Source organism: Gallus gallus, chromosome 13, assembly GCF_016699485.2.
Source record: "Gallus gallus isolate bGalGal1 chromosome 13, bGalGal1.mat.broiler.GRCg7b, whole genome shotgun sequence".
Lineage (NCBI taxonomy): Eukaryota > Metazoa > Chordata > Aves > Galliformes > Phasianidae > Gallus > Gallus gallus.
In genome coordinates, this window is record NC_052544.1 from 1,005,813 (window position 1) to 1,022,702 (window position 16,890).

A 16,890-nucleotide genomic window follows, 5' to 3' on the forward strand; every position below is an offset into this window, starting at 1 on the left:
AGGGACTTCGAGTTCTGAGTGTTCTGTTCAACCGCTGTCGAACTCTTTTCTTGAGGAGTAGCTGCTGGTGGCTTTGATGTTTGTGTCTGAGATGTGTGTTATGAGTGTGTTGTATGTGTAATTTTCTTCACATATGTTATGCTCGGACCTTGTTGGGTCTTGTGATACTGATAGAAGAATGGTGGTGTCTTGCTGATGATCTGTCATCTTTTTTACTGTAACATGCGTAAGGCATGTGCTATTGGACTCTCTTCCACTTCAACTTACATCCATTCTTTGCTGTTCTACTTATGAGCCTGTTTTGTGTAGTTCTGTGAAGACCTTTATTTTACAATTGTATCTTAAAAAAAGGGTCATTCTGGTAGTGGTCGTCCACCAGGCAGTTTCCTCTTCTTTTTATGATGTAGAGTGTGATTGTGTTGGTAACAGGGCTGTTTTTTTCCTTTGATTCTCCCTTGCAAGAGACACAACTCAATACACTGATCGTTATCTCAGCATGTTCTCTGTGTGCATGGTGTATCTCTATCTACATCAGTTCATCAGACAAAGTCATGATGAAATTGGGAAAGCAGTGATGGACTTTTCCTATATCCTTTCCAAACCTGCAAACTGTACTGGTTCTTGCCAATGCCTCTGTTGTTCCCTCTGAGAGAGTAGTGCAGGCGAGGTGCTGAGCCTGTTGAAGACCTTGGAGTGCTGACAGTGATGTTGTTTTGATATGTTTTTTGTTCATCAGGTGAAATGATGCAAAGCAATGAATTTTTTGTTCCAAACGTTGGGAGAAGGTATGGCTCAGGGTACTTCTGTAACACTTTTCTCTGGAGTTAGCACTCAAGACCTGTTCAATGAAAATCGTTTGCTTTTTGTTTAATTTATTATTTTTGCCATTATTTATTGGTGGGGACAAGTTTTGGGCTGTAACCTGTCATATCCCGTTGCCATATGTGGTTCTCAAGGGTGATTGTAGGTTGTGGAGCTGTTAGTGCGCAGGCTGTGTTTATTGGAGTTCTGCTCCTGCTGCTGGGCATGGGACTTTCATTCCTTGTGTTGCTCTTTTTCAGAAGGAAATCAGTGCCTCGTCTGATTTGCCATGTCACAATGTTTTCCATAAATTCTGTTAGCTGATGGTGTGCTGCATTTCCAGATGGGACTGGTGAATGTCTGGAAGTCAGGAAGGCTTGGTCTTGAGGCAATAGTCCAGCATGTAGTATTCACCATCATTGGCCCTGGCTATGTTGTTGTCAGTCATAGTTTTTTTTTGAAAAATTCTGTCCTCATCTTCTTCCATTATTCTTTGATGGTCATGCGATGCAAGGTGACAGTTGTGCCTGTAGAGTTTTCTGATTGTAGACTTGTGTTCTAGCAGATGTAGTTTATTCTCTTTAGGTGTTCTTTCAGTATTTGCATCTGTAGCTCTAACTTCGCAAATCACTTGTGCCATTTTTAAAATGAAAAGGAAATAGAGCATCCTTGGAAACCCACCTATGCAGTTCAGATGAATCATGAAGATGCCTTACTCATTAATATTAGAAATTCCTTTGCTTAACTGTGTGTAGTAACTCCATCTGAATTTGCAGAAGCATTGCAAAACAGCAAGCATTATCTGCAGGTGGTCAGACAGATACTATATATTTGACACTCTTTTGTTTGGTTGGACTTGTTGATGGGATGGTTCAGCGAAGAGAGGAGTCATCGCTAGATTGGGAAAGGGAATGGAGGCTGGAATGGAGGCTGATTGTCTTCTGTATCCATTGTTCAGAGTGGGGTTTGGAGGTTACCAGGGGCTGTAAGAAATGGGAGGCCTTCCAGGTTTTGTGATCGTTCATTCTGTTGACATGACTACACTACACTGTCTTCAGATGTTCTGAATATGTCTCTCTCTCTAGTCATGAATCCCTTCCAATCCTCTTGGCTTTCCTTAACTGTATGTTGTTAAATCTGGCATGTCTGAGTAATGGAGCGGCAAGATCCCAGGAGAGTTTTATGTCATGTGTGTTTTGCCCTTGGGTGTGAGGTTGAATTTGAGTGAGGTGAGGCTGCTGAGGGCCTCATCCTTTCAAGGTCTGATTATTTCCAAAGAGGGCAGTTCAACACCTTCCTTATACTGCTGTTCCATAGCTTACTCACTTCCTCACTGATATTTCAATTTCTGTACACTCTTGGTTTTCCTTCCTAGAATCATTCTGCATGTAGTCCGTTTTGGAAATGATGTGCAGTCTGGCCTTTCAGTCCTCTCTTTCTGAGCATGAACACGTGCTGCTCAAGTAGAAGGGGTTGCAAAGATGGAGTATTGTGAAATGAAGTCCATTCTTTTCTTTCATATTCTAAGATGCAGTTTTCTTGTAGGCAGCCACACCAGTGTAGCTGTGTTTTCTTGCCACATCTCTGCTTTTGGCAGATCATGCTGGTGTCTCCCAAGTTTGTGTCATCAGAAACAGTGTCCTCCTTTTTACTGATCCTTCATAGAAATAGTGCTGATATGTGGATATCATTGGCATGTGGGTGTTTCTTTTTACACTCCTATCACTTTAATACCACAGGGAGTTTCCGGAGAGGATGACGTAGCACAAGCCATATTCTGTGTTCTATTTCCACGTCTGATATTAGCGATTTGAAACAGGGGCTAATGGAAGAACAACGGGAGGTAGGACAAATAATGAAAGAACAGTTTTGCCATGGTCGGCGAACACTGTTAAAGTGTGAGACTGCAGCGGACGTTGCAGTGTTGTTTCAATATATGCTGTGGTGCCAGGCTTTCTTATCTCCCTTGAGTGCTGATAAGAACGATGTGATTCTTTCTGTGTGCCTTAAAAACATGTTGCAAAGGGGTGAGCAGTTCCTCCCACCAGATGCAGTCTCTTGCTCTGGCACCTGCCTGATGTAGGAAATGTGTTTGGTAATGGGATGTGAGATGCAGAATGCTGTGTACTTTCTGAGAATGTTCCCCCCAAGTATTGGGAAAGATACTCGCAGAAGTGCCAGTTCTAATGCCGCAATCTATAAGAAGTCAGATGTAATTCTTCTTATAATTTCCATACGTGATTACTTGGAAGGTGAGAACGTTCAGAGTGCAGTTTGTGGTGCTGGAAAGAGCCTGGCAGACAGTGTGTGTTTCTGCAGCTACCCAGCTGTTTGTGCTGTCAGTGATGAGGGAGGGTGAAGATCTGCACTTCCATGGGTCGTGATCAGGGTGGGGCCTAGAGCCGTGTCCAGATGGTGGAGTGGATTGGTGTGCAGGTGTTGTGATAGTGATCGTGTGAACAGTACCCAGTATGGCCTGGGTGTTTGATCCTTGGGAGTCCTTAGCAGTGAAGTGTCTTGTGTGAGGGAAATGATGATGATGCTTGGTAGATTGTGTGGTGAACCAGTGGCCAAGAGCTGGAAATGGTTGACTGGAGATACTATTTGCCATGTCCTGGGATAGAGGTTGCAAGAATTAATTGTGGAGAAGAGGCTAAGTACTCTCTGGTGCTCTGAGCAGTCTGGTTCTGTCTCCTCATTTGCTGTTGTATTTGTGGTGTTCCTGCTTGTGAAGTCATTTTCTATATGTTCCTTTATTCACTTGTGTTTGAATGTGGGATGCTGTTTCTCCTACAGGAGTTTTTCCCAGTGTTGATGATTCTGGCTGATGTCTCTGAACCTCCTTGTGATCTTCACTCTGCTCCTATTCCTCCTTGGGATAGAAGGAAGTGCTTTCTTTTATTAAAGATGCTGGCAAACCATATGCTTAATTGAAGTACAGTGGGATCTTTCAGCTTTTTCTCTCCTGTTCTATGATTCTAATTCTGTTTCTCTGGTGGTTTTTTTTTTTTTTTCTTTTTTTTTTCCCTCTCACATTGGATCTATGTTGTTGAGAGTAGATGAGATGCAGTGTGTTGAGTTCTGACTGCTGTCAGATTGGACACCTTTGAGCAGCTGGCCATGAGCCAGGTTTCTGGATGTTCTAGTTTAGTGATCTGAGGTTGTGATGGAGTGAATGTCATTAACATTTAGGTCTCCTGGTTGTTTCCCCTCTGATAGATGTGAGCCAGGGAATAGTACACTCTAATGAGTGATCAGGTACTTTTTCTAAACAAGCAGGCATTGCTACAGCATGCTACAGGTAAGTTTTCCGTATTAAAACAATTCTTGTTTTATAGCTAGGTGTATGTTTTGGTGCTGTTTAGTACTAGTCTTTTCCTGTTGAATGGAATGTGTACTTCTGAGGTATTGTCCTATAGGTTGTAAGCTTCTGGTAGTCATGTGCATACCAATGCAGGTAAGGTACAAAGATGCAGGAGAAAAAAGAGTTCATGTTTAAATTCTGAATATGAACTGAGATGGTATAAACCAAGCCCAGCTGGCATCAAGAAATATGGATCTGGACTCCAGACATTTTGCTGTTCCATGTAAGACTGACAATCTTCAGTATTTCAGAGGCAGATTTCCACATGAAATGGTGACAAGCTGAAGAATGAAGGCAGAGAGGACTGTAGGCTAAAGTGTGTTCCTTGACCCTGAACTGTGTTCTGTGTTCTCGAGCTGTAAGAAATGAAGATGCAAGTTTTTCTCTGCCTTGGTCTGACTGCTTCTGTTGTGCAGAGCAGGTGGTGGTGAAAGCAAAGGGTGGCAGAGAAGAGCTGTGTAAATTGGTGGTGGATTTTTCACTGCAGGTTAAGATGCATACACTGTTTTCAGGAACAGGGCAGTGGAGACCAGTAGCGTTTAGCTGCTGAGTCCATCATTCCTGTTCATCAGCGTGTCTTTAACATGGTAAGGACAAATAGTTTTTAAAAAGTACTTATAAAAATGGAAAATCCAAAGATTCCAAACCCAAAAAAGTCAACCCTGTCTTGTCGAAAGGAAGCATCTTGGCAGTAGTACAAGGTGTTTGCTCTTCTGCCCACCCATGCATAGCATATCTAATCTCACCTATGCTTCCAATGGTTTCCATCCCATTACCAGAAGTTCACTCTCAGTTCACACCTTTTCCTTTAAGCACTTCACAACAAGGTCTCTGCGGCCTTGCACTAGCAGCTAAGAAAGAGGACAGAGAATCTCTCCTGGAGGAAGCATCACTAAACCGCCCTGTTCCCATGGAGGGAAGCACTGGGGATGAACCCATGGTTCACAATCGGTTCATACAAATCCATGGACCCTGATGGGATACACCCACATGTGTGAGATAGTTAGCATAAGTCAACCACTCTCTATCATGTTGGAAAAGTCTCCAGGTGCTGGGTCCTGTCTTGTTCAACATCTTCTTCAGTTACCTTGATGAAGGCATAGAGCAAGTTTGCTGATGATACAAAGCTGCTAAGAGTGTCTGACACACCAGAAGGCTGTGCTGCCATTCAGCCAGGTGTGGACAGACTGGCATACTGGTCAGAGAGGCACCTGATGAGATTTAACAAGAGGAAGTGCAGAATCTAGCACATGGGAGGAATAATCACATGCATCAATACAGATTAGGGGCTGACCTGCTGTAGAGGAGCTCTGCAGCACCCTGCAACCTCCGTCCTGGTGGCCAACAGGTTGGCCATGAGCCAGCATTGTGCCCTTGAGGCCAAGAAGAAGTGTGCGCCAGCGAGGTGGGCAGCTGGTCGTACTCGCAGCGCCAGAGCCGGAGCCTGTGCGTGGCCACGGACGGCGCGGGCAAGAGCGACCTGATGGTGTTCAGCCCCAGCTGCCCTCCGCCTCCCGGCCCCGCGGCGAACTGTTCCCTGGAGATGGGAGCCTCTCTGTCTCCGCGTTCGTCGGGCACGGTAAGTTTTCTTGCGTCTTTTTGCTGCTCAGTTGTTTTTTTTCTGGTCTTGCGGATTTTTTTTTTCATTTGTCGTTGGAGCGTTTTATTCTTATAGGACTTCTACAAGTCGTTTCGCCTTAGTCGTGTGAGTTCATCATTTTCACTGTCAGTGCTTGTCTGTTTTGCATTTGAATATTGTCTTCACGTGTGCTTTTGCTCGTTGTTATTTCTGCTGAAGGAGGAGTTCATTCAGCTTTGGATTTCTCTGACGGTTGAAAGCTCAGCTACAGGAGCTGACAAATAGGGGGTGTGATTTGAGAGAGAAAAGTTCGTGTGTGTAATGCATAGTGTTCTTTCTCTGGATGTTCGCTGAATGGTAGGGATGCATGAGACAACGATAGTTATAGATAGTGTGGAGAACTGTTGGAGGGGATATTTTTCCTGCCGCGCCTTTGAGCCCCATGGCAGGCCGGGCTCCCATAGCCTTGTAGCCTTCTGTGCCATCCACTTCAGAAACAGGCTATGTAAAGTAATGGTATATATCAAGAGAGGAAGGGAGTAGGAAGCATTTCTTTACACAGTATTGAATAGTCTGATGATTTTGAAATGCAAACCACTCGTTTTTTCTCCTGTGTATCTGAAAAAGCTGGAAATACATATTCATCTGAAGAGTAGGTTTTTATACTGGTTTCTTCATTGATTTCCTTATTTGGAGAGTGATTGTTTATTTCCTGGGTGGTTTTGCTATTGTTGCTAAATGAGCTCATCTTGGCTACGCACTGATGGCATTGGTCGATTTTCTTTTCATTCAGGCCAGCTGCAAAACACTCTTTGTGATGAAGTATTAGAGTCATATTTAAAGTTTAGTCGTTGATGCTAGAAACTGGGTATGTCTTTTGCGGAGAAACACGAAGATCTCTTCACACTGCTTTAATTCTCGCTTTAGTGTAAAAACAGTGTCTGCTGGGAGGCCGAGGTAGTAAGAACAAAGAGTACTCTTCTTCTCGTTATGCATTCTATTCACTGAAGGTGTGTGTATGGCTAATTATCATAGTATTGTTCCTAGAGCGTATTTTCTGACTTTCTTCTAAAAGTGATTTACACGGAAGTTATGGTCTGGAAAAAAAAAAATCTCCGATTGCTGGTAGTGTGTCAAGAATGCTGCTTTTGGGGTTACAGAAATCCAGTAAAGAAAGCTGAAAACGCAGTGGCTGGTGGGGTTGTTTGTTTGCTTTTAATAAAATAAGATTGACTTTTCCTGGTGAACTATAAAAATAAAATTCTGAGCGCGTTCCATGAATTTGTTTCCTTCCTTGCATCGGTTTTAGATCTCTTAGTAAAAGCTTTCTGTTGTTTACGCAAATGAGATGGGGATTGTGTTTGTACACCTTTAATCTCAACCCACAACTGATACGTATCAATAGAGCGGGTGATCACCTCTTGATTATGCACGAACTGCCTTCGTTTGTCTGTGAGCAAGGCTTCTTCCAGAGCTGTAGATCTGTCATTTTTTTTTTCTCTGAATTCACAAGGATATGGTACGAAGCAGGAAAAGTAAACCGCCATCTCCTAGAGGAGAATTCTCTGGTTTAAGTTTATAAGATTGAATCAACGGTATAGAAGAGAATGTATAACCACATCAAGTAGCTCATTTCTCTGTGCTGCATGATGAAGGGAGATGAGCCTTTTCTTGCCAAATCGTTTGGGACAGGGTGGGCTTTTCCTTCCATGGGATTTCTCTTGGTAACTCTGACTGCAATCATGAATTGAAAATCTGAATGTGATTTTGCTGTAGTCGTACAGTGGCAGGAAAGATCGCGGTAGTTCGTTTACAAATATACAGCAGTGAGCTGTCAGAAACATACCACGTGGAAGCTTTTATTTCGTAGGATATCCTGGGAAGGAGTCGTCAGCAGAACATGCGAGAATACCCAGTCGGTGTCTGGAATAAACGCTGACAGCTTGGCTCGGGGTTGTCAGCCGCCGCAAGCTCAGGCTGCGGGAAAGTGGTGCTGACGAATAGCGGTGCTCTTAGGCACAGGAAGCAGCTAAAGCAGTGCTCGGAGCCGGGGACCTGGCAGCCCAACACGGCTCTGTGGGAGCTCGGGAACCGCCGGGCGCTGGGCTCGGAGCTGCTCGGCTGCACGCGGGACCGAACCACGCTGCCTCTGCATCCTCTTCCGGGCGCGATGGTCGCTGGCTGGGGTAGCCGAAGCAGCCTCTGCCCTCCTGTTCTAGATGCGAGCTGTCTCCTGCGATGTAGTGCTGTGTGTCTTTGTTACTGTAGCTTGATGGAGATAGCGAGGATGTGGGAAATCAGGATTTTCGCGGCGTTTGCTGAAATCTGTAAGTCCTCTCCGTAGGAGATTATTCTCCCCGGCTTATTTTAGTACTTTCCACTCCCGCCGTGCCCACAACGGTGCTCCTGTGAATTGCCGAAGGGCATCCCGACCTCGCTGTCTGCTTGTGCAACGGTCAGATCTCCCTCCGCAGAGGGCTGCCAGCTCTGCGGTAACAAAAATAAATCACTCCGGGGCTGCTGGGTGGAGGGAGGCGGCAGTTCGATCTCGGTGCTTAGGAGCACCCTGCTTCAGGCTCTGGTCTTCCTCATCCCGAGGGCAGACCCCGTTCTCTGTCGGTCAGAGTACAAGCTGTGCTCACACTCCAGAGGGGCACGCGGACACCCCTGGTTTTTCCCTACGTATCGAGCAGGACAGGACGTGTTTGTATGCTGTAGAAATCCCCCGAAGGCATCGCTCTGCGTCTGCAAGGTATCGGGCGCATTGCTTGCGGGAAACGGAGCAGTAAAAATCGTCGTTGACATAGATAATGCTGTTCCAACACGCCTGGAACAACGGTTTCATGTAGTGCAGTTATCCCCAAGATAACCCAGTTTAAGTACTCACCTTTATTTTTTGCCCTTGCTCTCTTAACGGTTTCTTCTGGCTGCTACCATAGTCATAAGCCCGGTGTGCACGTCTGGACTAATGACGTCTTCTGTCCTGAACAAAGGGGTGATTGGCTGAAAATACAAGACGGGGCGGGACGAAGAGAACAGAAGGCATTCTCGGGGCTGTGGGGCGTGGTAAATGCAGCGCTGCGGCCGCCAACCGGGAGATGGAACGCGAAAGGGGCGGGAGGTGATGAAGGGGATGTGGCTTCGGGTGGCAGAAAGTGGCATTTGGGGGAGATTTAGATCGCTCAGCAGTCGAGGGAAGATAACAGAGATCTGTTTCGAGGTCATAGAACGTGATGGATTATTGGAAGGGACCCACAAGGATCACCGAGTCCAGCTCCTGGCTCCACACAGGGCTGCCCCAAAATCAAACCATATGTCTGAAACAGCTGTCCGAACAGTTCTTGAGCTCCTGCAGTTTGGATACTGTTACCACTGCCCTGGGGAGCCTGTTCCAGTGAAACATATATTTAAATAAGCCTTTCAAATGAATCAATGAAAGTACTTATCCACTGAAGGAAAACCTATGTAAAAAAGTTTACATTTAATCTATTGGTGATATCTTACTCAGTCTTGATTGAACAGTTTTCATAATATTCATTATCAATGTTCCTCTTTTGTAGTAAATTACTATGATCGGCTAGATTTTGCTATTGGAGATACTTATGATTTTGTCTAAAAGTTTTAATCTGGGCGGCCATCTGCTGTTTGTTATTCATGATGCTCTAGTCTTCAGTTAAGCAATTAGGTCTTCTCTTGGGTCTCTTAATATTGAAGGCTTTTGAAGAGGAAGTACAATAAATATTTGTTTCACCATAAGCTACCCAAAGCTATAGGACAGGTGTCACTAACTCTTTACAGGGTGAATGCCTATACATCAGTGTGTGCCATTCTCAGTTTGAGTTTTTCCATTAGTTGAAGGCAAACATGAGAGGTTTAAAGTAATAGCTGTGGTCAGCTATGACACTAAGGGATGGTTCTACATTCTTAGTATTTACAAAGATTGATGCACAAATACCATAATTAGGGTCAGACCAGGGCTTGAAAGGAGACCCTGGAGATAAGAGATCATGAAAATCCTGTTAGGAGGTAGGGTAGTAAAGCAAGCACCATAGCTGTGTGTTGAGATGTTTGTTGTTGAGCAAATCTGCCTGGCTGTTGGGGACATCACTGGGGACATCATAGGAGCCCATTCTGGCCCAGGTGCCAGAATATTAAACAGGGCTGAAAGGTCTAAAAAAGTAGTAAGAAAGAGGGCGAATTTGAGGCAGGTCTCCTAAAAGCCTTAAGGTCAAGCATTAGGCAACTCTGCAAAGAACAAAAGATGTAGCAGAGAACTAAAGAAATTATCTTCAATGGTAAATGTGTAGTAAATGTAGAGTGGATTAAAGCCAAAATCAGTGTAGGCTGGCAGATACTTCCAACAGGCAAGTGTGTATCTTGGAAAGAAGCAAATGTAGAATTAAATGGACTGGTTTTAGCCCCTGTTCATTAACCAGTTCTTTCTAACATGGCAGGTATTTCAGGCAGCAGTGTGCATAACCACAGCTGGCTATTAAAATATCAGTGTTTGGGTTTTTTTAATGTCCTGTTGAGTGGGTTTACATGTTCAATGAAAGCTCTTGAACTCAAAATTATTGGGTTTCTTCCATGTTTTACCTGTGTGTGCCCAGGGACACCAACAACTGGCTGCCCCAGTCCTCCCCAGATGTATCAATTTTCCTTTGTCATTGGTTGACGTTAAGGGAAGTTTGCGTATTTCCTTTGATTTTAAGAAATGTTAATGGGTTGGGTCAGGGTGTTCTTAACAGTTTTGTATCACTACAGAACAGTAAGAACAGTTTTTTTTTATTATTATTATTTTTATTTTATTTTTTTAATGTATTGTAGATGGTATCATACCTTGGCAGACAAGACTGTAGTGCACATTTTTTAGGTTGACTAGGTAGGAATTATGTGTTTCTTCTGTTATTGATCAAGCAAAAAACAAGCTCCAAGGTAAATTGGGTATTATATATATTTACATTATATATTGCATGCAATAGTCCCCTGGCCAAATTTACGTGGTGTGTGAACTAAGGTGAACTACCGATGTTGCAGTACCTGCAGTCAGCCCCCTGCAGCTGTAACAGGTACATCAGTGCAGTAAAAGGAAAATGCAACATTCAGACAGTCCCAGGAGCACCTGCAGTTAGAAAGTCATAATAACAGCAAATACATGTGCTGGGGCCGACCAAAGCTTGCTCTGATGCAGACAGGATAGAAACCTCTCTGGGAGGTTTTGCTGAGCTGTGAGGTTACAAAGAAATTATTGATTTTTTTTTTCTTTAACTTATATCCAACTTCTGGCTGTGCTCCCAGTTTTTTAAAGGCCCAGATACTTCATATAATAGAAATGTTTTTTACTTGTCCAGCATTTCTCAACTGTAAAAAGAAGCAGTGAATGCTGGTAGGGTTGATTTCTCTTCTTGCTGTGGGGTTATAGCCTCTTGCTTTTGATTGATTGGATCTCGTGATGATAGTGAGCTCTCAGAGAAGGAAGCTGGAATCCGAGGAGACCAGAGGGGATTGTCAGGGTCGAAGCCAGGGGGTAAATTGCTGCCGAAGGTCACTTGAGGAAAGGTTTTCCGGGAGGTATTTTGCAGTGCATTCTGCCCTTTCTCAGCTGCTTAGTGGGCTGGGGGAGCAGACAGCTTTGATTTTCACACATGGGCGGTTATCTCTGCATGGTATCAGTTCGTCTCTCCTCACAGTTCCTAAGCGTGTCCTAAATGCAAGAGCTTTCTGGCGCCGGTCTGTGCGAGCAATTCTCCCGCTGCAGCCTCCAGGTCCTCCCACCCAGCTGAGCCATCCCATCCTGCTTTGGAGGTTGGACGGGAGCTCGCCTGTGGCTGCGAGTAATCAGACTGGAACTGTTATCGGAGAGACCCACCTTCCCTCCTGTAATCCGAATTCATTTACTCTGTCCAGAAGAGTAAGCAGGAAACAGGCTTTTTTTTTTTTTCCTTTCTTTTCTTTTTCCGTCTGCCTTTTTAGTTTAACAAGGGTAGAGTCTACTGCCTCCTTTAATCGTGCTCTTAAAACCCCTCTGGGAGATGTTGTTCTCAGCCGGAGCGTGCTGGGACTATGCTAAACCATGTTTAGCCGATGCCTGTCACTTCTTATATGCGTTTCCTTTCCAGCCCGTACTCTGACAGCGGCGGGCTCATCGTCTGGCTGGAGCAGAAAGGGGGAGGGAACGGGGGCTTCGCTGCGTCTCTCTCTCATGGAAACTCAGCCATGTCTTTAAGTCGGGGACCGCGAGCCTCCTCCCAGCAACGGGTCTCCATAGGGAAGAAAAAAAAAGAGAGAGAGAAAAGGCAAAAAGAAAGAGGTGGGGGTGTAGGGAAAAAAAAAAAGAAAGGAAGGAAAAGGGGGAAAAAAGAGAAAGGCATAGGGGAAAAGAAAAAGAAAAAAGAAAAAGGGGGGGGGGGGGAAGGAAAAAGGGAGAAAAAAAGAAGAAAAGAAAAAAAAGAAGGTGGGGGTAATAAAAAGACAGGAGCGGCGGAGGGGCAGCGGCGGGGGTCTCACAGCCTCCACCCCTGGCACGCAGGTGACTCCGTGGCCTCTGGGTGGCGCCGCCGCCGCGGGCCGCCGCCGTGCACCCGGTAAGAGACGCGCGGGGCCGCGGCGCCCGGCACAGAGAACGGCGGCGGAGAGGGGGCAGCGCGGAGGAGCGCAGCGCGGCGGAGCGCAGCGCAGCGGCCGCCTCTCTCCGCTCACGGCGGCGGCAGAGCTGCGGGGGACCGTGACTCCTCCTGCGCCCGGAGCGAACTTGTCCTCGCCTTGCCGCCGGTGCGCCCCGGTGTCCGCTCGCTGGGAACTTGTGCCGGTCGCTGAAATATTGGATTATGTTCCTGCCGAGCCGGGCTGCGGGGAGCTGAGCAGGGAAGGAAGAATGCGGGTCTGTTGGATGGTCTTCTGCCTTATTTGCTGCACCGCGAAGGGGCAAGTGGTGTACTCCATCGCCGAGGGAACAGATCGCGGAACATTTGTTGGAAACGTAGCAAAGGATTTAGGAATAAACGCGGCTGCACTTTCAGCCCGGAAATTTCGCATGATCATCGGTTCAAGTAAGCAATATTTTAACATAAACGCAACCACGGGGGTTTTATCTGTTAACGAGCCAATAGACAGAGAGCAGCTTTGTGAACTAAAATCTACATGTCTTCTGAATTATGAACTCGTGCTAGAAAACCCTCTAGAGCTTTATAGAATGGAATTTAAAGTCCTGGATGTAAATGACAACTCCCCCAGCTTTCCTTTAAGTGAATATCGTGTAAGTGTGCCTGAGTTCCTGTCACCTGGGGCACGGTTTGCACTCCCTAATGCCCAGGATCTCGATGAAGGTACTAACGGTGTCCAGAATTATATTCTGAACCCTGATGAACATTTCCATTTGGAAATGCAGATGCGCGGCGACGGGAGTGTATATCCTGAATTGGTGCTGAAGAAAGCCTTAGACAGGGAACAGCAAGCCACTCACAGACTTGTTCTTATAGCCGAAGATGGTGGAGATCCTCCAAGGTCTGGCGATGTCCCTGTCATTGTGACTGTTTTGGATACCAATGACAATGCACCAGAATTTGAGCAATCAGTCTACAGGGCGAGTGTCCTGGAAAACTCCCCCAGTGGCACATTGGTAGTGCGAGTGCATGCCACAGACTTGGATGAAGGTCCCAACGGAGAAGTCAGGTATTCATTTAGCAATGCTACAGCTGCTGACCTACAGCAAATGTTCTTAATTCACCCGCACACCGGGGAGGTGACAGTCAGTGGCGATTTAGCAGTTCAGAGACCTCTTCTCGAGATGCTTATTGAAGCAAGGGATAAAGGGGCATTTGCCTTGTCAAGCACAGCTAAGCTGCTGGTGGAGATCACTGATGTGAACAATCATGGGCCAGAGATAACTATTGCATCCCTTTCCAATCCCATCCCTGAGGATGCTGTTCCTGGCACAGTGATAGCTCTGCTGAGTATTGTGGATAAGGACCCTGGGGAGAATGGGAAAGTAACCTGCCAGATCCCTGATAACCTTCCCTTCCAGTTGAAACCTTCCCTGGAAAACTACTACAGCCTGATCACCAGCGGGCTCCTGGACCGAGAGCTGATCAGTGGGTACAACATCACCATCACTGCCACGGACTTGGGATCTCCTCCCATCACTACTCAGCAGACACTTTGGGTGCAGATTTCCGATGTGAATGACAACCCCCCTGTCTTTGCTGCTGACACATTTGATGTGTTTGTGGAGGAGAACAATCCACTTGGTGCTTTTCTCTACCAGGTCTCAGCCTCTGACCTTGATATAGGGGAGAATGGGCAGATCTCTTACATACTCAGGAATTCAACAGTTGCAGGCAGTGCCCTGACCAGCTTTTTGTCTGTAAGTTTAGTCAATGGGAGCATCTATGCAAAACGTGCCTTTGACTTTGAGCAGCTTAGAAGCTTCCATTTCCAAGTGGAAGCCAAGGACAATGGGTCACCAGCCCTGAGTGCTGCCATGACTGTGAATGTTTACATCTCAGACCAGAATGACAATGCCCCAGCCATCCTGTACCCCATCGGCCAGAATGGCTCAGTGGCAGTGGAAGTTGTGCCCCGCCTGGCTGACGAGGACTACCTAGTGACCAAAGTGGTGGCAGATGATGAGGACAATGCAGAGAATGCCTGGCTCTCCTATCACCTCGTCCACTCTTCTGACTCCACGCTGTTCCGCTTGGCACCGCACTCGGGTGAGCTACGCACCACCCGCTCCTTGCGCTCCACCGACCTCCTTAAGCACAAGGTGGTAGTGGTGGTGCGGGACCATGGGGAGCCACCGCTCTCCTCCACGGTGACTGTAGGCATCCTGCTGGCTGACACTCTGCCCCAGGCTCTGCCTGACTTTGATGATAATGGGGAGCCGCCACCGCTGCTCAATGCTACAAACATCTACTTGATTGTTTCTCTTGCTTGTGTCTCCTTCATCTTCACAGTGTTTCTCCTCTTTCTTGCCATTGCACGGCTGTGCCACTGCTGGGCTTGTCACCACCAGGGTTGCTGCTGCAGCATTTGTTGCTGCTCAGCTGATGATTATGAAAAATATCGATACAGTGTACACATGCTTCCCAGCTCCCACCTCCCACCAGACATGCTGGAGGTCACTGGTATGGGTAAACTGACTCATACTTACTTGTACAGGGCATCTGTAGGCCTTGGGCTTGAGAACAGCAATATCCCAAATGGGGATGCTGGGAATGTTCCCAGCAGCTCAAGGTTACAAGTGCCAGGACCCTGCATCCAAGTGCAGCAGATCCAAAGTGACCGTTTGAGTGCTGTCCTCATGGTAAGTACTTCTTCCTTTCACTTGTTTTCTCCCAGTCATGTGGCCACTAAGAAGCTCATCCAGGAGAGCAGGGGTAATTTCATGGTACCTGGAGGAAACTTCATATCCTTTTATATATTTCCTAAAACCAGAATCTGACTGGAAAGCTCTTTTTGGATTGGAGTATGGTCATGGTGTGACAAAATGTGCCACACACATTTAGGGTATGCAGATGTAGCTGAAGATAAATACTTCGTAAGTGAGAGGTAAATACCTTGCAAGTTGAACCAATCTATTCAGATAGCTAAGTAGAGTCATGATAAGAGTTCACACAAGTTTCTAATTCATGAGAGGTTTTGATATTTACAGAGCTAGTGATTTCTTTTCTAATTCTGGAGACTTTTTTCATTCAGGGTTCAGTAATTTAATGAGCCAGGATGCTGGCTTACGGTGTCCAAGTTAGGACTATGTTGGAATAACAGGAATTCCATATCGAGAACCTCTTGAGAAGATGTCATTTATAGTGCTCATCTCTTTTTCCAAACAATCAATTTTGTTTGTTTGTTTGTTTTGTGAAACTAAAACAATTCCCTTCTGATCCTCTGACCAAGCTGATTTCTTCTCATTACTGTGATGGGTGACTGTGGAACAAAATATCTCATTGTCATTACAGTGGAGGGCTACAATGTGGGATACATTTATAGATCATATTTGTTGGATGTTACCATGTCACTTGTCCAAGAGTCAGTTTTCTTATATGCAAAGTAACATTAGTTGTGTTTTTAATAGGTGTTTTGCATCTTATGTATATTTTTGTGAAGTTTTGAGATGTTTTGTCTGCACACTATCAAATTTCCCTACTATGCGTAGCAGACAACTAATGTGTGGATCCAGTAGTTATGGGGCCTAAAAGCATCATTGTTACTGTGAGCCAGATGAATTGCCTAGAAAGGCTCAGTCATTTGATTTTTTTACTGTATGACTTTGTACTGTAATTAAAGAGTGATCTTATTTAGTTATGTCAGCTTTGGATGCCTCGGTTTAAGTAACTCAGTGGATCCTGGCCTTCAGGGTACACTTTCTGAAATTCAACACACACCAGTATGTCTCAAGTTTCAACTCTCCAGTTAGAGATAATCACATGGTTGGAGTAGATGATCTTAGTGGTCTTTTCTGATCTTAATGATTCTATGATTCTGAATGATTCTACATCAGTGCTTTTTAGGACTGGAGGACAGTGGCCAGCTCTGTCCAGGCCAACATTTTGTGGTAAGAGCTATTCCAGATGTTCCCAAGGCAGAGGTAAGAACCCTTGGTAGACAGATATGATAATAATCTGTTTCCCACAGTTTATGTCCATATTAACAATTATTAGAGATTGTAATAAGTTTGTAGTCGTGATGCTTATTTCATTATTATGCTTTTTAATGCTTGGAAATGGCCGGTCCCCTTTTGAACCTGTTGTATGGGTAGCTTCAGTAACTTCTTTGGCTAACAAATATACATTCAGCTAGACAGTGTCTGAAAGATACTTCCTTTTATAACTCCTGAACTTTTGTGTAGATTTATTGCTCATTCTTAACTATGCAATCAGTTTATTGTGTCTTTTATTCCCCTTTTAATGAGGTGAAATACTTTTGTGGGTTGTTTTTTTTTTGCTCTCTCTTCTCTCTTTTCTGAACACCTTTCACACAGAAATCCTAGTCTCAAGAAAAGACCTTTTCTCAAATATATGCTACTTGTTTTACTCCTGATGGTCTACCTAGTATTTAACTGAAGATCTGGCCAGTTTTAAGCCACTGTGGTGGAATAGAGGACTGTGCCTCCCAGTAAGAAAATAGCAGTTGGCAGTATCAAAAGAAG

The 16,890-nt window shown here is 45.3% G+C and overlaps 9 protein-coding genes across 9 annotated transcripts in view; all 9 read left to right on the forward strand.

The window, feature by feature from the left end:
* The window catches only part of LOC121106708 (protocadherin alpha-3-like), a 151,605-nt gene that overhangs the window by 65,846 nt on the left and 68,869 nt on the right, over positions 1-16,890 (forward strand). The gene's annotated exons all lie outside the window — the stretch shown is intronic.
* The window catches only part of PCDHA2 (protocadherin alpha 2), a 132,274-nt gene that overhangs the window by 48,529 nt on the left and 66,855 nt on the right, over positions 1-16,890 (forward strand). The gene's annotated exons all lie outside the window — the stretch shown is intronic.
* PCDHA1 (protocadherin alpha 1) overlaps positions 1-16,890 on the forward strand; it is a 132,274-nt gene that overhangs the window by 48,529 nt on the left and 66,855 nt on the right.
* The window catches only part of PCDHA4 (protocadherin alpha 4), a 115,466-nt gene that overhangs the window by 31,721 nt on the left and 66,855 nt on the right, over positions 1-16,890 (forward strand). The window lies entirely within an intron of this gene.
* PCDHA5 (protocadherin alpha 5) overlaps positions 1-16,890 on the forward strand; it is a 106,653-nt gene that overhangs the window by 22,908 nt on the left and 66,855 nt on the right. The window lies entirely within an intron of this gene.
* The window catches only part of PCDHA6 (protocadherin alpha 13), a 98,273-nt gene that overhangs the window by 12,514 nt on the left and 68,869 nt on the right, over positions 1-16,890 (forward strand). The window lies entirely within an intron of this gene.
* PCDHA3 (protocadherin alpha 3) overlaps positions 1-16,890 on the forward strand; it is a 96,259-nt gene that overhangs the window by 12,514 nt on the left and 66,855 nt on the right.
* PCDHA7 (protocadherin alpha 7) overlaps positions 1-16,890 on the forward strand; it is an 86,384-nt gene that overhangs the window by 2,639 nt on the left and 66,855 nt on the right. The window lies entirely within an intron of this gene.
* Positions 12,353-16,890, forward strand: part of PCDHAC1 (protocadherin alpha subfamily C, 1) — a 71,393-nt gene continuing 66,855 nt past the window's right edge. Inside the window, exon 1 of the mRNA NM_001396474.1 lies at positions 12,353-15,048. Within this exon, the coding sequence (NP_001383403.1) occupies positions 12,619-15,048 (2,430 nt within the window). The 5' untranslated portion in view covers positions 12,353-12,618. The remainder of the gene's footprint in view (positions 15,049-16,890) is intronic.